Here is a 22,854-nt window from a genome sequence, read left to right on the forward strand (position 1 = left end):
TCTTGGATTCGTTCCTGTGCAAACCAAGTACCCACACTTGGCGAGGTGAATCCCAGGGACCCAAATAAGACGTGGGATACGGCCATCCCCTCCCCCACATTTTCCTGTATCATACATTCCTTCCCAAAGGATCTCACCTTGTGCACTCCAAAATTGACAGCACTCATGTGTCCTGACCTGGATCTTCTTCTGCGTGTATCACTTCTCATGCCCACTAGAACGTCACCTTCATGAGGACAGGGATTTGGCCCTGTTCACAACGGAAGCACCAGCACATCACAGGTGCTGGAGAAGTCTTAGCTGAATGAATGAGCTGTGGGAAGTCCTGGGAATTCCACCTGAAACTCCTAGCCACTTGGGTCCCAGCTGACTCCAGGTGCTCCCTGCTACTCATAGCTGACCTCTTGCCACCACGCTCTGCTCTGCCATCACCTGAGCCGGGATGAGCTGAGATGAGCACACACCCCGGAGAGCATGGCGGCTGGTTCATGAGGTTGCAACACACTCGCCCTCTGACTGCCAGGGGTTACTTAGGATGGACAAACTGAAGGCAGCACCACGTGCACCGTCCTGCCCCGCAACTCAGTTGAAGCACCAGGACTGCACACAGGGGAAACGCCGGCCCTTTGCAACCTAAGGAGAGGGACTATGGGTGAGAAGGGGGTCTCTGTCAACTAACAGTCACTTCATAAGCCCAGTCTTTGAAAAGCTCTTCAAAGACACTTTTGGTATCTTCCTTGTGTTTCTATAATCCCTCCAGATATTGTCATTTTAATCTATGCATCAGAAATACAGATACTTTCGAAATCTTTATTGATTTTCAATGAAGAAAATCCTCAATTTCCTTCTCTGCTAAGAAAATTACTGCACTTTTTATAAAAGAAGGCAGATTCCTTTCATGAGTTTCTATCTTCAAACACCTAATTTCACAAGAATCAGTGAAGCAGGACATGAAAATCATGCTGTGCTTTATCACCTACAGGTGGGCAGGGATGAAATGAATGAGTACTGATCTCATGAGACGGGAAGGCTGGGGCTGTCTTATTCCTGCTACAGATGGAAGGGTCCATATCTGTAAGGGTGAGGAAGGACCAAGGATGAGAAACCAACGTTTTCTAACCCACTTCTCTTTTTCAGAGTCCCAGACAAAACAGTGTGATTGTATCAACAAAAACAAGAACATCTGCACCCTTCTAAAAGCACGCTACAACTTTACTACTACACACGGCTCTCTGTCACTGGCCTAAAGGCTGATGACAGCCAAGAAATTTGCAGGGACCTTATTCTGCACTCATCCCTTTTTGTCTTTGGAACATCAGGAAATTTGCCTCCTCTCCCTGAGTGTCATTTTCCTCATCCTTCAAATGGGAGTGTAACAGTCATTCATTTGCTCAGTGTCTATTCGACAACAGGAGACGGCTTATGAAAACAACAACAAAAAAAGCAAAACAGCAATTCTGATCTGTGCTGTCTTCCTCCTCCTCCCTGAACATGGACATACAGGGTAAAATGGCATCTTTCACTAAATCCCGAACTTAAGGAGCAGTTCTGATAAGGAAGTCACAGGACTGCCATGTAACCAAGAAATTACCTGGTGAAAAAGAATGAGTTGCCTGCAAATCCTCAAAACCCGTAAGGGTGCAAACCCTGGGAGCTACAGGCATGGGTGGGAGTTCCTTAGTTCCCCATTTCACAAAGCCGAGAACTTTGCAGGGTCCATGAAAGACACAGATAGCCCAGTACAACCACACCATGTTTTGGAGTACACCGGGGCCACATCGCTGCTGACCTGTACTTCTGTGTGTCCCAGAGCAAGGGCTCTGGGTGGGGGTGACTGTGTTTGAGGCTGGAGAAGAACTTCCCGTTCTGTCTCTTTTGCTCTCTCTCTTCCTGCAATAAAAGAACTGGTAGGACTCTGGTTGGGAGCACTGCACCCACATTCTCTGGCAAACCACACACTAGGCAGCTCTAGCTGATCTGAGAGAGGACTCTTCAATGAACATATATACACCAAAGTCAGGCAGAAGGCTGCCTGTGACCTCGGGAATCCAAACCAGCTTGTCCTGTTAATCAGGATATTAGACATCTAAAGAAAGTGTGCACCAGATGAAGACGATGCCTTAGACAGCGTTGGTGGTTATGGCCAGCAGTGTCTAAGGACAAGTCATGCTCTGGCAGATGGGAGCATTTTGGTTGCTTTAAGTTTACTACTGAAGGGCTGGGACATTTCATTGGGCCTTGAAACTCCAGACCTCTTTACTCACAAAGGCAGACAAGTTAGGTGAGCCAGCTCAGCCTTTATTCCAACTTCCTAACCAAAATGCTATGAGGGCGAAAATATATTTCTCAGACTCTTCTGCAGCAAGGGTTCCAGATGTGGCCTTAAAAATGCCCATCAGAGATTGAGATATGCAAATATTAACTAGTATATATAAAAATAGCTAAAAATAATTAAATTTCTTCTGTATAGCACAGGGAACTATTTTTAATATCTTGTAATAACCTTTAATGAAAAAGAATATGAAAAGGAATTCTTAAATATATACGTGTATATGAATGACTGGAATACTGTGCTGTACATCAGAAATTGACACATTGTAACTGACTGTACTTCAATTAAAAAATATATATATATATAATGCCTATCAGCAGCATCTGAGTATCACTGAAAGCAGAAACTCTGATGAATGGAGGCAGAGGTTAGTGGAGGAGCTACGTTATTTTGCTGGGGTGGATGCAGCCGGCATGGCAGAGGTCTACAAGGAATGCTCACAACAGCCACTTACTTATCCGCAAGTGAGTTAGGGTAACAGCTTCCTGAAATCCTCCCCGCCCCTCCTGATGAGCCAGGTGTCTGGCGTTTCTCTGGAAATCACTAGGTGCAGCCTGGAACTCAAAGGTAAAAATTAAAAACTGCAGTCAGGCAGCGAAGAGACTGGCAGGACGTATTGGACAAAATTAGGTCAGAAACAACAAGGAAAGTGGAGGCGATAGAACGTGTGCTGAGGACCCTGACTTCAGTGGTGGATTGTCTGTGTTGAGGAATCTGAGTCAGTGTGAGTAGATGGATTGGTGTGGACTAAAATGGTGGCCATTGTTCAGATAAGTGTGTGATTTGGAATATATTTATTAGAGGAGGGTTTTTTTTCCCCTTCAACATTGATCACTTCTAGGGAGCAGAAAAATACTCTGCCACACAACATCTAAGTGCAAAAGAGATGCTACGGGATGATGGTGGTATGAAAAATTTCAGTTCTGCAGTTCCAAGATTTCCTTAATGAGGTTCACAGCAGTATGTACTTAAAATAAAATAAGGTACTTAAAATAAAGACATCATCATATGTACATATTCTTAAAGATACACATATGGTGCTATAAGTGGGTCTGAAATGTGTTCTGCATTCTAAAATCCGATGAAATAAAATCAGTAGCTCAATATGCCTGTCGGCTCTATAAACATGTTGTAGCTAATGATCACAGAAAGCAAGATCAGCTAGGAAATTTGAGATTTGTCTTTTCCAGTGTCAAAGTTAATATTTTTTGCTTTACTTAAAAAGCATTTTTTTTAATTAGGGCTGTCAGCATCCATTGGTATACGGGGTTCAGTAGATGTGTTCAGATGTTCTAGACAGTGAATCAGAGCAAAGACTGAGGTTTAGACAGTAGTTAAATGCCTCACCCGTGTGATCAGCATCCACATACTGCTATACAGAAAATCCTTAAAAGTGAGAAGTTCACTAAAACAACGAAAAGAGAGGGAAAAAAATAGCCACAGACTAGTGGAAGTTTCGTAACGTGTAAATATGACAAAGGGCTCTTCATGAGCATATTTTTAAAAACCCCTACACTTCAATAAGAAAAACAACAAACTGACAACAGGTTGCACACTACTCCCCGTAGGAGAAGCCATGCAGATGGACTCTTATGTGAATGGGGCTGGAGCTGTAGAAATAGTTAGTCTTGCATGTAACTCAGTTAAAAACAAATGCAAATGAGATACACTTCTAGAACATCTGAGTAAATATCTTGGAAAATTTACTCCTCTATGAAGCAATGACAATGGCAAAATTTGTCAAAATTAACCTCTGCAGAACTCTGGAAATTAAACAAAGGCTTCCAGCAATCCGGGGAGTGTTTATTTGAGGAAAAAAACAGCTAAATCTCCATAAAGATAGTGAGTTTTGTGGCATCGTAACTTGATCTACCCCCATCCCCGTATCCTCACCTTAAATGGTGGCCTTTAAAAGCAACAGTCTCACAATCAAGGTAGGGGCAGAAGTGATTTGAAGTTACCCAAAACTTCCATCCCCAGAGAGCTGTCACTATTTGACCTATCTCAAACTCATGCTGTGCAAACAGTCTGTCCCCAGAATGTGTGTGGAAAACAGTCAGCATTGAGTATTTAACATTAAACTGCCTGAGGCAGTGGTACCAGTAGAGGCTAACTACATGCTGACTAGGAAACGTAGAAGGCAAAATTGAGTAATGAGGCGCTTTGGGGTGGAGGTAGGGTTAAAAAGCTCCAAAAAATTCTGAGAATTGTAGGAGGCCGTACACATGTGTGGCACATGGCAAGGAAAGATCTGAGAAAAACTTAAGCCTTCAACTCTGGCTGAACTTGAGGTTCTGCATAAGCAAGAACTAAAGGCTACGGAAGAGCTGCAGACTGGCTACGGAAGAGCTGCAGACTGCCTGCCGGTGCTGAGGGCCTCCCTCAGCACGCAGACACACAGCCACCTGGCAACAGCTCAAACGACTGACTCCAGGCATTGAAAGAAATCACTGTGCAATCATTATTACAGAGATGATAACTAGGCTTTCTGCACACACACTGATCTCATGGCCATGCATGATAAAGAATACAGAATTTGTTCAGGAAAGTAACTAAATAAATAGCTGCAGCAGCAATGACAATGGAAGCAACGATAAATCCTGGAGATGAGGAAAATCTGGCTTTCAGATCTGCTACATTGTAATATTTTAAATGTCCAGGTTTAAACAGAAAATTACAAGATGTACAAAGAAACAGAAAAGTTTGGCCATAACACAGGGGAAAAAGTAGTCAATAGAAACTCCCTGAGGAAGCCCAGACACTGGACTTACAAGACAAAGACATAAATAAGCAATTGCACATATGTTCAAAGAGCTAACAGAAACCATGCCAAAAGAATTAAATTATGTGAACATCTCATTGTACAGAGAATATCAATAGATAAAATTTATATTAAAATCCAACTGGAAATTCTAGAGATACAAATATAATGACTAAAATGAAAAATTCAATAAGAGGTTTCTCTGTAGATAGGAACTTGTTGAAGAAAAAGTCAGTTAACTTAAAACTACTGAGATTATCCGGTCTGTGGAACAGAAAGGAAAAGGAATGAAAAAAAATGAACACTGTGTCAGAGATAGATGGGACACAATCAACAATACCAATACTCACATAATGGGAGTGCCAGAAGGAAGGAGAGAAAAAAAGGGGTAGAAAGAATATATAAAGAAATAATGGCTGAAAACTTCACAAATTTGGTGAAAACATTAATTTGTACATCCCAGCAGCTCAACAAACTCCACGTGGTATAAACATAGAGACATCTAATATAGGCACATCAGACTCAGTGTATCAAAGACAAGAACAAAGAATCTTGACAGCAGAAAGAGAAAAGTGGCTCAACATATACAAAGGCTCCTCAGTAAGACAGTTGATTTCTCATCAAAAGCCATGGAGACCACAAGGCAGTGGGATGGTATCGTCAAAGTGATAAAAGGAAAAGACTGTCACCAAGTATTTTATAGCCAGGAAATTGATTCTTCAAAAAAAATTAAAGGAGAAATTAAGACACTCCTACAAAAACAAAATCTGAAAGAATCCATTGCTAGCAGGCCTGCCCTACAAGAAATGTTAAAGATAGCCCAGCAGCTGAAAATGAAAGGACACTCACCTGAAAAATAAAGAGCACTAGTAGAGGTAACTACATGAGTAAAAAAATAAAACAGTATAGAGTATTACATGTAAGTGTTTTCTTCTATTTGATGTAAAAGACAACTGCATAAAACAATACTTCTGAAACTGTGTAGATGCGCTTATAAATGCATAAAGGTGTAATTTTATATGACAGTGACAGCATGAGGAGGGGGAGGGAAAAGATTGATATCAAGGCAAAGATTTTGTGTACTATTGAAATTAAGTTGGCATTCATGTGACCTAGATTGCTTTAAAACAAGATGTTAATTATAATCTCCAGGGCAATGGAGGAGAAGGCGGAGGAGGTAGAGGATTAGGAGGAGGAGAAGAAAAAGATAAAATAAACAACAAATTAAAATGGCACACTTGAAAATGCCTACTTTGTACAAAAAGTGTAGTAATAGAGGAATGGGAAAAGTAAAAGTCATATAGAAAGCAGATAGCAGATGTAACTTCAACCTGATAAGAAATTACATTAATGTAAATGAATTAAACATTCTAATGAAAATACTAAAGGTAGAAATAAATGGAATAGAGAATAGATGAACAACAGAGAATAATCAACAAAAAGAAAAGTTGGTTCTTTGAAAAGATCAACATAATTGACAAATTTTTAGCTAGTACTGAAGAAAAAAAGAGAGAAGATTCAAATTATTAAATGAGAAATGAAAGGAAGGATGTCACTACTGCCCTTACAAAAATAACAAGGATTATAAAGGAATACCATGAATAATTATATAGCCAACAAATGAGAAAATTTAGATGAAATGGATAAATTCCTAAAAGGACATAAATGACTGAAGCTAATTCAAGGAGAAATAGAAAACTCAAATAATCCTACAATAAGTAGTGTCTGAAATAGTAATCCAAAGTATTCCCACAAGGAAATGCTAGGCCTATATGTCTTTGCTGGTGAATTCCATCAACTACGTAAATAAAAAAGAAAAACAAAAACAAAACCAAAACAAAACAAAAAAACAATGTGTCACAAACTCGTCTGAAAATAAATAGCTGGGCACAGTTCCCAATTCATTCAATGAGACTAGTATCACACTGATACAAAATCAGACAAAGGCATCACAAGAAAACTAAAGACTATCTCTTATGAATATAAATGCAAAAATCCTCAACAGAATACAAGCAAATCCAATCCAGTAACATATAAAATAGACCACAATTAAGTGGGATGTATCCAGGTATGCAAAGGCAGTTTAACATACAAAAGTCCATTCATGAAATACGCCATATTAAAAGAATAATGGATAAAAATTAGGAATACAAGAGAACTTCCTCAACTTGACAGACAACATCTATGAAAAACCTGGAGCAAAGATCATACATAATGGTGAAAGACTGAATTATTTCCTCCCAAAATCAACATTGTCCTAGAGGTTCTAGTCAAAGCAACCAGACAAAGAAAATAAAGCCTCTAGTTTAGAAAGAAAAAATAAAACTATTTCGATTCCTGATGACATGATATTATATATTGAAAACACAAGGAATCCACAAACAAAAAAAAAGAGAGATAGAAAAGAAAAAAAATCCTATTAGAATTAATAACCCAGTCTGACCAAAATTGTAAGACACAAATCAATATATAAAAAAGTAATTATATTTCTGTACAACAGCAGTGAATAATCTAAAAATAAATTGAAGGAAACATTTTCATTTACAATAGCATCAAAAAGAATAAAATACTTAGGAATATTAAGAAAAATATGTGAAATACTGAGAAAAATGTCTGAAACTTGTATATTGAAAACTAAAATACTACTGATAGAAGTTAAAAATGACCTAAAATAAATGGAAAGCTCTTCTGTATTAATGGATCAGAAGCCTTATTATTGTTAGGATGGCAATTGTCCTCAAAATGACCTACAGATTCAATGCAACTCTGGCTTTTTGGCAGAAATGAACAAGCTGATCCTAAAACTAATATGGAAATGCAAGATACCCAGAATAGTCAAAACAATCTTGAAAAAGAACAAAGTTTTGAAGTTTCCAAATTCAAATTCACTAACAAAACCATAATCCATACAGTGTGGTACTTGCATAAAGGACAGACAAATAGATTGAGATAAAAGAACTGAGAGTCCATAAACAAAGTCTTACACGTAGCCCGTTAATTTTTGACAGACGTGCCATGACAATCCAATGGGGAAAAAATAATTTTTACAAAAATGATGCTGGAACACCTGAACATACACCTGGAAAGAAAGAAAACTGAACTTTTATCTTACACCATGTATGAAAATTAACTCAAAATAAATCACAGACCTGAAACTATAAACCTTTTAGAAAATGAACAATGGGAAAATCTTCAGGACTTTGGATTACAAATACTTCTAATATATGACACTAAAAGCACAAACAATAAAAGAAAAAATATCAAGTAAACTGGACTTCAGTAAAATTAAACACTTCTGTGCTTCAAAGGACTTCATCAAGAAAGTAAGAAGACAATCCACAGAATGGGTGAAAATATTTCCAATATTTTCCCTGATAAGGGACTTTTATCCCGAATAGACAAAGAAGACTTAAAATGTGACAATACAAAGACAAATACAATTAAAATGGGCAAAGAGTTTGAATAGATGTTTCTCCAAAGAAGACATACGAATGGGAAATAAGCACATAGAAAGATGTTCAACATCAGTAGGCATTAGGGAAACAGAAAACAAAAGCACAATGACATGACACTTCATACCAACTAGGATGAAAAATATACATGATATATGATGTATAAATATGTATCTATAAACCTGGTAATAAAAAGTGCTGATGAGGATGTGGAGATACTGGACTCCTCATACATTACTACTGGAAATATAAAATGGTGCAGTCACTTTAAAAGCTACTTTAGCAATTCCTGAAAATGTTAAAAGTAGAATACATCCCAGCAATTCCATTTTTTGATATATCCTCAAGAGAACTGAAAATATGTGTTCACACAAAAACTTGTCCATGAGCATTTACAGCAGATTTATTCATCATCAACTGATGGATGGATAAGCAACGTGGTGTATTTATAACTATGGCATATTATTTGAACACAAAAAGGAATTTGGGTACTGATATATGCTACACCATGGATGAGCCTTGACAACGTCACACTAAATGAAAGACGACAATCAAAAAAGGCAGCATACTGTATGGTTCTACTTTTATGAAATGCCCAGAACAGACAAATCCGTAGAGGCAGAAAGTAGAGTGGTGGCTGCTGGGGGCTTAGGGAAAGGAAGGTTAGGGAGTGACTTACTAAAGTGTACTGGTTCCTTTGGGGAGTGATGGCTACACAACCCTGAAATGTACTTAAAACCCTAATGCACAATTTCAAAGGCTGCATTTTATGGTATGTGAATTATATCTCCATAAAGCTGTTACTTTTGAAGCTGAGCCCACATATGGAGCAACTGGCCCAGCACTGACTGCAGCATCTGGAGGGGGAGTGACCCACCCACCCACCACAAAGGAAAGGATCACCTGACCCAGTGTTGGAGGGGTGCAATCTTCTTGCCGAAAGACACTGTGAGCAGCACAGACAAGGGGGCAAACAGAGCAAGGTGAGTTTGTGAAACAGGGCGAAGACACAAAGGCCTCTCAATAAAACCATTAAGAGCACACAGTCTCTAGGAGAACACATCTTTGTTTTTAAAATCTTTTTATATCTGTTTTATTCCTATTACATTTTTAATCTTTATTTTTAAACAGTCCTATATGTTTACAATTCTCATTTCATTTATATTCTCTTGGTTTTGATCTGTTATTTATTAGTCACAGGTTTCAAATATTGTATTTTGAATTTTCTCTTCTTTTTATTAAGATTCTTAAAAGATATCTCAACTCGATTCCTATTCTGCTTCAACTTGCTCTTCTATTATTGATTATACACTGTTTTCAAACCTTCTTTTCCTCCATTATTTTAAAATTCTCTCTCTCTCTCTCACATTTTTAAGATTTATTCCCACATAGGCTTTAGATAGATAAATAAATAAACTCCTTTAAGAAACACAATAGATAACTGATGCCCTCAATCCACAGTGCCAGAGAGATATTAGTAGTATGAAGAAGCAGAAGCAATACTCCCAATTAAAAGAGCAAGAGAAATCCTCTGAAAGAATGATCAATGAAATAGACATTGATGGTCTACTAGATCAAAATTTCAAAAGAGAATTGATCAAATTACTGAAGGAACTAAAAGAGATAGTGTTTAGAGACATAAAATATGTCAAAAACAAAATAGAAGCTATAAAGAAGAGCCAAGTAGAATTGGTAAATTCATTGGCTGAAATGAGATCTGACCTGAAGGCTGTACAAAGCAGGCTAGATAATGCAGAGGAATGAATAAGTGACCTAGAATACAGGACAACAGAAAGCACCCAATCAGAACAGCTGAGAGAAAAACAAATAAAAAAACAATGAAAACAATATAAGGAACCTATGGTATAATATAAAGCATGCCAATCTATGCATAATAGGGGTTCCAGAAGGGGAAGAAAGAACAAAGGGGATGGAAAAGGTATTTAAAGAAATCATGACTGAAAACTTCCCAAACCTAAAGAAGGAATCAGACACCCAAGTACAGGAGGCTCAGAGGTTCCCAAACAGGAAGAGCCCAAAGAGAACCACACCAAGACTATATCATAATCAAGATGGCCAGACTGAAGGATAAAGAAATGATCCTAAAGGCAGCAAGAGAAAAACAAAGAGTGAGTTACAAGAGAAGGCTCTCAGCTGATTTCTCTACAGAAACACTACAGGCCAGAAGGGAGTGGCAAGATATATTCAAAGTCCTGAATGAAAAAAAAAGATGCAGCCTAGGATACTTTCTCCAGCAAGGCTATCCTTTAGAATAGAAGGAGAGATAAAGAATTTCACAGAGAAGCAAATACTAAAAGAATTTAGCAACACTAAACCCATGCTAAAAGAAATATTGAAAGGTCTACTCTAAATAGAAAAGAAGCAGGATGCTACAGAAATGAGAATTCATGACTGTGAGAGTATTTTTCCTTTCTTCTTTTTTTTTTTTAAATCTTGTTCTCAGTAGGATGGGTTTGAGATTACATTAATATCTGTTTAGTACACACAGTTACAGTAATTGGTTAACAGACTTACAAAAAAGTGTAATCACAAGCCAAAAACTTACAAGTGAGTCACAAAAACTAAATACAATACAAAGGAAAATTACCATACCACAAAAGGAAGAAGAAAGGAACCAAGAAGAAATACCAAATCAACTGCAAAAATAAGTTGAAAATAGCAATAAACTCTCATCTATCATTAATTACTGTAAATGTTAATGGTCTAAATGCTCCAGTCAAAAGACAGAGTAGCAGACTGGATAATAAAGCAAGAACCTTCAATACACTGCATACAAGAGACACACTTTAGGGAGAAGGACACATATAGATTGAGAGTGAATGGACGGAAAAGGATATTCCATGCAAATGGAAATGCCATAAAAGCAGGTGTAGCAGTATTGATTTCAGACAAAATAGACTTTAAAACAAGGGCCATAAAGAAAGATAAATAAAGACATTTTATAATGATTAAAGGATCAATACAAGATGAAGATATTACAATCATTAATATATATGCACCCAACATGAGCACCTAAGTACATTAAACAACTACTAACAGAGATAAAGGGGGAAATTGATGGGAATACAATCATTGTCAGAAATTTTAACACCACATTAACATCACTAGACAGATCTTCCAGACAGAAAATAAATAAGGCAACAGAGAAATTAAATGATACAAGAGAATAATTGGATTTAGTGGATATTTTCAGAGCATTACAATCCCCCATAACAGAATAAACAATCTCTTAAAATGTGTGTGGAACATTTTCTAGGATTGATCATGTACTTAGTCACAAAAGAAGCCTCAACAATTTTAAGAAGATAGAAATTATCTCAAGAATCTTTACTGACCACAATGCCATGGAAACTAGAAATCAACTTCAGAGAAACAAAGGAGAAAGAAAGGAAAGCATTGAGATTAAACAACATGCTATTAGAAAACCAATGGGTCAATGATGTAATCAAAGTTGAAATTAAAGAATACCTTGAGACAAATGAAAATGAAAACACAACCACACAAAACATATGGGACACAGCAAAAGCAGTGCTAAGAGGAAAGTTTAGGGTAATGCAGGCCTTCCTCAAAAAAGAAGAACAATACCAAATAAACAATCTAACCCACCAGCTGAAAGAACTAGAAACAGAAGAGCAAAAACACACAAAAGTCAGCAGAAGGAAGGAAATAATAAAGATCATGGAGGAAATAAATAAAATAAAGATTAAAAAAATAGAGAAAATAATCAATCAAACCAAAAGCTAGTTTTTTGAAAGAATAAATAAAATCGAAAATCCTCTGGCCGAACTCACAAAGAAGAATAAAGAGAGAGCACAAATTTGCAAAATAAGAAAGGAAAATGGAGAAATTACAACAAATAACATAGAAATACAGAATATCATATGAGAATATCATGACAAACTACATGGAAAAAAATGGATAACCTAGTGGAGATGGACAAGTTTCTGGAAACATACAGTCAACTAAGACTGAATCAAGAAGAAACTATCCACTTGAACAAATGGATCACTAGGAATGAAATTGAATTAACAATAAAAAACCTCCCTACAAATAAAAGTCCAGGACTGGACAGCTTCACCGGGGAGTTCTACCACACATACAAAGAAGAACTCATACCAGTCCTTCTCAAACTCTTCCAGAAGATTGAAAAGAAGGAATATTCCCAAACTCATTCTATGAAGCCACTATTACCCTGATACCAAAACCAGGCAAAGACACCACCAAAAAAGAGAATTACAGACCAATATCACTGATGAACACAGATGAAAAAAGTCCTTACCAAAATACTAGTAAATAAAATCCAACAGCACATAAAAAAGATAATACATCATGCTCAAGTGGGGTTCATCTCAGGGACACAAGGGTGGTTCAACATATGAAAATCAATCAATGTAATACTTCACATCAACAAGAGAAAGGACAAAAACCACATGATCATCTCAATAGATGCAGAAAACTTTTGATAAAATTCAACACCCATTTATGATAAAAATTCTCACCAAAGTGGGTATTGAGGGAACATATCTCAACATCATAAAAGCTATAGATGACAAACCTACAGCCAGCATAGCACTCAACGATGAAAACCTCAAAAGATTCCCACTAAAATCTGGGACAACTCAAGGATGCCCACTATCACCACTCCTATTCAACATAGTCTTGGAAGTCCTGGCCACAGCAATCAGGCAAGTAACAGAAGTAAAAGGGGTCTAAATTGGAAAAGAAGAGGTAAAAGTGTCACTATATGCAGATGACACGACAATATATATAGAAAACCATAAAAGGTCCACACAAAAACTACTAGAGCTGATCGAAGAATTTAGCAAAGTAGCAGGTTACAAGATTAATGTTCAAAAATCAGTTGCATTTCTTTACACAAATGATGAGTCAACAGAAAAAGAAAGTAAAGAAACAATCCCCTTTAAAATAGCACCCAAAGTAATAAAATATCTAGGAATAAATCTAACCACAGACGTGAGAGAATTATACACAGAAAACTATAAACCATTGGTGAAGGAAATTAAAGAAGACTTTAAAAAATGGAAAGGTATCCCAAGCTCTTGGATTGCAAGAATCAATATTGTTAAAATGGTCACACTGCCCAAGGCAATCTACAGATTTAATGCAATCCCTACCAAATTATCCTGGACATATTACATAGAACTAGAACAAATCACAATAAAATTTATATGGAACCATCAAAGACATAGAATTTCCAGGGAATAACTTAAGAAAAAAAGAAAGAGGCTGGAAAAATAACTGTCCCAGACTTGAGACAATACTATAGAGTTACAGTCGTCAAGACAGCATGGTATTAGTACAAAAACAGACATACAGCCAAATGGAACAGAATAGAGAGCCCAGAAATGAGCCCAAATACTTTTGGTCAACTAATATTCAACAAAGGAGGCAAGAATATACAATGGAATAAAGATAGTCTCTTCAGCAAGATAAACATAAGACAAGATACAATAAACCTCCTAGGAGAAAATACAGGCAAAATATCTGACATACATCTCAGAAATCTTCCCCTAGGGCAGTCTACCCAAGCAATAGAAATAAAAGCAAGAATAAACAAATGGGACCTAATGAAACTTACAAGCTTCTGCACAGCAAAGGACACCTTAAGTAAAACAAAAAGACAACCTACAGAATGGGAGAACATTTTTGCAAATGAAACTAACAAAGGCTTGATCTCCAGAATATATAAGCAGCTCATATGACTTACTAAGAAACAACCAAATAACCCAATCCAAACATGGGCAGAAGACCAAAACAAGCAATTCTCCAAGGAAGATATACAAATGATCAATGGGCACATGAAAAAATGCTCAATATCACTAATTATCAGAGAAATGCAAATCAAAAGTACAATGAGGTATCACCTCAAACCAGTCAGAATGGCCATCATTCAAAAATCCACAAATGACATATGCTAGAGAGGCTGTGGACAAAGGGAAACCTCCGACACTTCTGGTGGGAATGCAGTTTGGTGCAGCCACTGTGGAAACAGTATTGAGTTTCCTCAAAAGACTAGGAATAGAATTGCCATATGACACAGGAATCCCACTCCTGTGCATATATCCTGAAGGAACCCTACTTCAGGATGACAGCTGCACCCCAATATACATAGCAGCACTATTTACAATAGCCAAGACATGGAGATAGCCTAAATGTCCATCAACGGATGACTGGCTAAAGAAGTGGTATATTTATACAATGGAAAACCACTCGGCTATAAAAACTGACAATATAGGGCCATTTGCAGCAACGTGGATGCTCCTGGAGAATGTCATTCTAAGTTAAGTAAGCACCGTAACAAGGAATAAAGAGAAGTTACCTCTAAGTACAGTTATTTTGATTAAAATATACATACAGAAAGCAAGTCACCCCCACGACTGCTGCCAGGAGGAGCATCTGAATGTAATAGCCCAGCCCAAGCAAAGTAGATTCCGACCTTCTCTCCGTAGAATTTCCTGTAGAAAGACAGAAGGTAGTTTCAGAAGACACACATATTCACTCTGTAGCTTCATCCTCATGTTAATTTCTTTTTTCTTTGTTTTTAAGGTGGGGCATAAATAGGTTTATTTATTTGTTTTTTAAATGGAGGCATTGGGGATTGAACCCAGTACCTCATGCATGCTAGGCATTCACTCTACCACTGAGTTATACCCTCCTTCCATCATACTAATTTCTGATTCTAAATCAAGGGGGCTTTAAGTTTAAACCTCTGACTCAATTCACACTTAAAACATATGCGTTTTCACAGCAGCCCCCAAATTCTACCGTGAAATAAGAAGTATTTTACGTATCATAGAAATACAGATCACTGGTTCACCTGCTGAAGAGAGATAAATGAGAACAGAGCAAAGGAGGGGACGAGGCCGACTCCGGAGCAGATGCAGGGGATCATCACCACTCACTGGACAGTCTGGCACATTCAACAAATCCCACCAAAGATCATTCTTAACAGGCTTGACACAAGTGGACTTCAACTACTGGCTCAGTCATCTGAGTCTGCCTTATCTCGGGAACTTCCCTGGAGCAAATGCATCGTAAACCACAGATAATAAGGAAATGGCTGATAATGATAACAACTGGGAGTGCAATGTCTCTCTGACAAAATATTTATAAAACTCATGTGGGAATGGGAGAGGGCAGGAGGGATGTGGCTGAGTAAGGAACTGCCCTGTATTCTTTGTATCTAGCACGTCGGCTGTTCCTAGGTTTCAAAAACCCTTCAATGTTACTCAGTTAAGCTGGAGTAGACGGAACAGGCCAGGGAGGCAAGATTAGAAGAAAGGAGGCAGGGCACGAAGCGGTGCCAGGCTGGTCCTGAAAGGGAGACAGACACAGACAGGCAGACACAGAGGGCTTAGGGATGAGGCGGAACAATGAGGCGGCGGCTCAGGTGTGTTTGCTGCTGCTGCTACTTCCCTCAGCTGGAGCACTGCTGACGCGGCAGTGCTGGGTAAAACCTGTGACTTTCCTCAGCTCTGAGTTCTCTCGGAAGCTTCCGGCTCAGTCTGGAGCTGAGATGAGCTCCGAGGGCTTAGCCTAGGGGGGACTCAGCTCTGAGAACAGCCTGGAGTCCTGAGAAACTTCACGCAGGAACCCCTAGGGCTGGACCAGCGCTCACAGGGCTGCTGTGAGACCAGCTCCATCGTCAGAGACCTGGGCGTGGACCATTCCATGGGGAAAATGGCTGAGCCCGATGCCAAATCAGATAGGAGGGACAAAGTGTGTTCATTCTCATGTGACTGGTCTTTGTGGCCTGGCTCACAGATGGCAGGCTCAGGATGGTGTCTGGCAGAGAAAACCCTGGCAATGGGTTTGAGATGTCTTGGACTCTTTCTTGTTAAGCTTTTTGTAATACATTCTTATCAACTATCCATCCTGAAAATGCCACATTCAAAACTGAAAGAATGTTAGAAGTTGCTTGCTCCAACTGGCCAATGGTAAACACACCCTGCTACAGTTAGAGAGCTGGTCAGGCAGCCTCTGCCTGCATATTTACAATGACGGAGAGTTCATTACTTCCAAAGGTTACATGTCGGCAAGAATGTCAGAAAGAATTTTTGAACCTTAAACAGATGTCTGCCCCCTAGTCCTTGCTGAAAGGCTAGAAATAATGAGGATCCCTTCAAATGTAGTTTTGTCTGATTGTTATCTCTCTCTGTCAAAAACACCCCAATTCTTAACATCAATTTTTCAAAATTCAGCTTTGATTTCTTTTTATCAAACTTATACCATACATTCATTAAAGAGTCAAACAGTTCTCGAACACCGATTGTAAAAAGGAGCAGTTCCCAACAACCACCCCATTTCCTGGTCAGAAGCAACAATGTTCAGCTCCTACTGCTGACTCTTGGAATAAAAACTCCCTATTTCTGACTAATATCCTTGTAACACAGCCTACTGACTTTTTCAGCTTTATGTATCACCTATTTAACTTTCTATTTTGGAAAATGAATATTAAGCTCTCTTTCAAACCACATCTCCTCTACACACCCAAACCTTCATTCTTCCAACCTTTTGATACAAATACATTATAATTTTGATCAGCTCAGTATCCTTGCTTTACATTATTAGGACTCTGTACAGACTGTTCACAGCTGTAGCAAGTTGTCTGCTAGGCTTACTTTTTTATTCCCTACTTTGTTTTTCCTGGAGTTAATAATTGTCTTGGTGGTTCATAGCTTAGATTTCTCTGCGCTTAACAATTCAACCCCATACCTTCTCCTAATGAATAACTTTCTCAATACTTTCCAATTCATTGTCTACAAATTTCATCTCCTTGAATAAATCTCTTCAGATCTCCTTCAACCTGGATTAACGACATGCTAGTCTTGTCACAGAGCTCAAGGGGCCACTAGTGGGAAGCAACAAGGGAATACATGGACCAGGAGAAGGGAACAGATCAACATAATTTCCTTCACAAAACATACTTAAAATAGTGGGAAAATTGTTTTCTTTACAAACACAAACACACACACCAACCCCAAAATCCCATAAAGAATGATTAAATAGCCATCAAACCCATTGCCCTGCCATCAAATTCTGTATAACATAAAACAAAAATAACAGAAGGAATATATCATATAAATATGAATCTCAAGGGGGATGGGGTACACTCAGTGGCAGAGTGTGTGCTCAGCAAGCATAAGGTCCTAGATTCAATCTTCAGTACCTCTATTAGAAAAAAAACATTAGAAACAATAGAAAAATGTATCAACTTTAAATATTTACAAATATATAAACTTCCTCTTTTAAAACTGTTCTACAGGATAATCCGGGTTAATGAGAAAGTGCCTCTTCATGACTGTGATCCTGCTGATAATTGTGGGAGGAAATTAGAGTATGACCACATGAAATAAAATCCCTTATGAAATAATGATCCCGGGTGACAATCATTATTGGCTGCTGTCATCACAAAAAAGAGAGTCAACTGGACATTATGTACCTTATGACAGGAGTACAAAACTTCATATAACAAATATTCTTGCACAAATTTGAACCTCGTTCAGATCAAGCTTTTAGGGGAGGATCAAATCACTTAGCTAAAGCCAATACATAGGATGGAGAAATAAGTCTAACCACAGGGGAGAATGAAATCAACCAAACAGGAAATAGAGAAATCCCTCAGCAATTTCAAGGAAAATGAGAAACAGGAAAATTATAGATTAGAACCCACTTGAGAGATATGCTAGCTGCAATGTGTGAACTTAGTCTGGATCCTGATTTCAACCCCAAAACTGCTTAAAAGTGTATTTTTGTGACAATCAGGGAATTATTTTGTAACCCTAAAAAAAAATGAATATTCCAATTGTATTTGAAAGAGACCTTGTCATTTCACTAATGAAAGGTTAAGCTATGTAGGATTGCCTTCAAAATGATCCCGAAGTGGGGGAGGGGAAGAGGTGGAGATGAAAGTTGCAACAACAGTGACTCTGAGTTGATAATTCTGGAGATGGGTGACTGATACAGACAGGCTGGCTGTGCTGTTCTCTCTACTTCTGTACGTGTTTGAATCTTTCCATAAAATGTGAAACAAACAAAAAGACTTCAGTGATTTAAAACCCTCACTTGGAAGGTTAAGAGGTTTGCCCAAGTAGGTGGGCATCTGAATGGGGCACTGAGATTAGGAAGATCAGGCACCTGGCTCCAGGCCGACCTGGGGCTACCTTGACCCTTCTCTTCTCCTCACCATCCACAGCCAGCCCATAACTGCATCCTGTCAGCTCCACTCCCCAAACGCATTCTCCCTGGCTCCCACCATCTCTCATCTGGCCCACTCCAAGAGCCTCCGACCAGGCCTCCCTGCTTCCTGGGTCCCTGCAATTCATTCTCCACATTATCTTTGCAAATTGTGAGAGAAAATTACCTTAGTGCTTAAACTATCATGACTGCTTCTCACTGCACTTAGAGTCTACACTACTTTCCGTGCTCCTGATGCCCTTCTAAACCTCGCGTCTCATCACTCTCACCAGCGTTGGCTCCAGTATCTCCTCAAACCTGCTGAGCACATTTGTGCCTCGGGGCAATGGACAAGCTGCCTCTATTCCTGGGGTGACTTATCCCAGATCCTCAAAGACCAGCCTCCTTATCACCATCTCAGCTCACATGTAACCTTCTCAAAGATAGCTTTCTTGACTCCATTTCCCCCAAGTCTCCCATCTCAACACTGTATTATTTCCTTCATTTCAATCTGAAATTGTTTCCTTATTAGCCCGATTATTTTTGTTTGCTCAGTTGTCCTTGGCCTCCCTCCTCCCAGCAGCCTTGCACAAACAGCATAAGCTCCCGGGGAGCAGCCGGCGCTGATGCTCTGAGAATACACATGCTGAGCGCGACATTACAGTCACGTGGTGTAGTGAAACGGTGTCGAACAGCAGATAGAGCTAAGCAGTGAGAATACTTCTCTTATTTTATAATTTAAGTGAAACCTAACATTTACTCCTGTTTAATGAAGAATTTGGTAGGTCTTTGTTCCCAGTTCCTGGACGGCAACCCCTAAAGCCTTGAAATTTCCCAAGATAGGAGTGTCTTTACTATTCATGGTGGACCCTTGGATGGCTTGTGTTCATGAGATAACTCAGGATGGGGACTGGCCAGCCAGAGACACCAACCATGTGATTAGAGGAGTGGGGCTTTGAGCTTTGTGACAAGTGACTGACCATCAGGAGAGGTAGGGGCTCAAATGTTAGGGCTTTGACTTACAGTTAGTGTTTGGGGTAGCCATGTCAGTAGTGACCCAATAAATCATGTCTTTGTAATAAAGTCTCCAGTAAAAACTTGGGGCAACAAAGCTCAGAGCTCCTGTGAGCTTCCTGGTTGGTAACACTCTTGGAGGACTGTCACACTCAGAAGCCATGAGGGCAACCCTGAGCCCTTCCCACTGGAGTGCTCTCCACAACAGCTCACCTGATGAGATCTAAGGGCTGCTTCTTGTCTATGCTTCGAGGAGGAGCACATTCCCTGTACAGAAGGCCCTGTTCGCTGGGGCAGCTGAGGTCCTCTGATGGAGGCTGAAGTTGCACTGGGAAGCAGAAGCAAACAGGTGAGCGTCACTGTCACCACGTGTTCACATGTTCTGCTAATAAAATGTGGTGCTAACACTTTGTGGTCATTTGTAAATAAGGGGCCCTCCTTTGCCAGAAGGGATGGAGGTACCATATAATTTTTCATAATTCTCACCGAGGATTAATACTAACCCCTTGAGGGTCATTTGCAAACGTGGCTGGAAAGGAACACTTGGATGTTACAGTCCTGGGACCACCGTGGGTACCTGGTGAGGGCCTTGCAGATGCTTAATGTCCTACAACCGGGCCAGTCTTCCACAGCAAAAAAAACTACGCCACCCAAGTGCCCAAACTGCTTCAGTGGAGGCAGCAGCCCCCTCCTTGGACACCCAGAGGAACCTGGACTCTGGCTGTTTAGGGGCAGGGTCAATTCTAAAACCCAGGCTTTTTTGTCCCCACAATTCAGTAGTTATTCGGTGACAGCACATGGAATATAAACAATAAAGAAACTTGACATGATGTTATATATTTAGCTTACTCAAGAAACAAAATTTAAATCCAGTCATTCTCCTTCCCACCTGACCTACTTTCCTTTCTCCTGTACTAGAACCAGATTATTACCCACCCAGCCTTAGCATGGGTCCTGACTCCACTTACCTCCCTCCCAAACACCACATGAGATGATTCCTCAGCCTGGATGTGGAACCAGCAATTACAACAGGCTTTAGTGGAAAAGAAATGGTTGTGTGCAGATGCCAACTAAACACTGTAGAATCCTGGTGTCCCACATTAGTAATCATGACAGCTGTTTGCAAGTGTCCCCAAAGTTCATTTCAGACTCTCACTGCTAATTTTGCTGGGATATAAATATAAAACATGTGGACTGCTGGGCTGGACTGCTATGCTGAGTCTCTGATCCAGGAAGCTCAGTGTCTGCTCCCTGCAACCAGCTCCCTGTTCTGTTCATGCATGTGCATCAAGCAGCTGTTTAGTGTCCATTTTAGTATCTTAGACAGTGCATTTCAGTATGGTCTTCATCCACAAATACGTGTACCACACAGTAGTAATGATCAATCTCAGTCTTTGCTTTCTTTTGTCTTAGAGAGTCAGATAAACGGATAGCAAGGTAACAAAGTCATAGAGCGCTATAATATAGTATTTCCTTTATTTCAATGACAGGATTTATTTAAAGAGCTTAGATATAACATCTTTGCATTTATGGCATCATTTAGCGTCTGAAGCTCTTACATTTTACAAACTTCATTTCATGCGAGATGTTGTCAGTTAGAGAAGTGCTTCTGAATTTGAGGGGTTGCTGTCATCTCAGATGGAGTCCCTAAAAAATGTCAAAACTCTGCAGTATTGTCATCATGACAAGAACTCAGACAGATGAAATTTGGAAAGCCCTGTGATTTACTAGTGCACAGACAGAAAATGGTATTTCAGAGGGAAAAAGCCTGAATTACAGAAAATGATAAATGAAATGGTCTAACATGCATTTCCCTTACAAAGAACTAATACTTCTTTGGTTGATAATAACATCTGTCAGTAATTATGAAAAGAGCTGGCAAATGCATAGTACTTACTATTAGCCAGGGCTGTTCTAAAATTCAAACAGATTCATTAATCCCCATAGCATCTCTACGAGGTGGGTACTATTATTATCCCCATTTTATTGATGAGGAACTTGATAAACACAGAGGCTAAATGACTTTTACAAGGTAGACAGCGAGAAACCAGCACAAGTGTTCCAGCCTGAGTCTATGCTCTTGGCCACTTCTACCTTTTTTTTTTTTTTTTTTTGGTGGCAGGGAGATAATAAGGTAATTCTGGTGGGGGGTGGGGAGGTAATTAGGGTTATTTGTCTATTTTAGAGGAGGTGTTGGGGGCTGAACCCAGGACTTTATGCGTGCTAAGCATGCGCCCCATCACTTGAGCTGTACCCTCACCTCTCGAGTCTATGCTCTTAGCTGCTAATCCACACTGCCCCACATGGTAACTCTGGGGGAACTACAGTTCATTCATTCACCCACTTGTTAAACTCAGCCTTCCTGGTGCCTGGGATTCAGCAGTGAACAAGACAACATGGTTCCTGCCCTAAATGGGCTTGTCGACTCCTGACATATTATCTTCATTTTACCCAGGAAGTAACAAGGTCAAGAAGACTCAGCCTTTTCCTGTTAACACCGGAGGATACATGAAGTGCTTTATTTCATTTCTGCCATTTGACTTACACCATGGGAAGGGAAAGCTGCCTTGCAGATCCCGGAGCTCACAAGCCAGTTAATCCTGAATTTTTTTTAACACTGTCCCTTACTTGATACTTGATCTGAGAAAGGATGAAGTAAACCTAAATAGATTCGAAGGAAAGCGTGTGGTTTACAGGTAAATAAACCAGCCACGGTTTACTATCCTAACAGGAATCTGTAGGCATATTCTTTCTTTCTCTTTTTCATTTTTATGGGCCCCAGTCTTTTAAAAACCAAACCAAACCAACCAAAACCAAATCACGTTATAATTCCAACAGCAGGGTCTAAATCACCCCCAAGACAGCAGCTAAAACTCGGTTTAGGACTACAGTGGTGCAGGCTCCTGGGTGGTTGGCATTGATGAATGAATGACTCTCATCCTGAATATAAAATTTCGTTCACGTACTCTTCTAAACTAGGGCAATGAAAAACTCTTGTTCCGGTTGTTGATACTTCTCATCCACTTGGCAGGGACTTTCTAAAACAGTGAAATTATCAAAGGCTGAGGACCGGGTTT

General features: G+C 39.3%; 1 protein-coding gene across 1 annotated transcript; it reads right to left on the reverse strand.

Moving 5' to 3' along the window:
* Nucleotides 1-14,802: 14,802 nt before the first annotated feature.
* LOC116657930 (anoctamin-6-like) lies at nt 14,803-22,248 on the reverse strand. The gene is made up of 3 exons (XM_032461822.1): nt 21,337-22,248; nt 19,991-20,105; nt 14,803-15,042 (listed from the first exon to the last, which is right to left on the reverse strand). Exons 1-3 carry the CDS (start codon nt 21,350-21,352, stop codon nt 14,928-14,930), a joined length of 246 nt encoding a protein of 81 aa, XP_032317713.1. The 5' UTR covers nt 21,353-22,248; the 3' UTR covers nt 14,803-14,927.
* Between the last annotated feature and the right edge of the window lie 606 nt (nt 22,249-22,854).

The sequence above is a fragment of the Camelus ferus genome, chromosome 19 (genome assembly GCF_009834535.1).
Source record: "Camelus ferus isolate YT-003-E chromosome 19, BCGSAC_Cfer_1.0, whole genome shotgun sequence".
In the NCBI taxonomy this organism is placed as follows: domain Eukaryota; kingdom Metazoa; phylum Chordata; class Mammalia; order Artiodactyla; family Camelidae; genus Camelus; species Camelus ferus.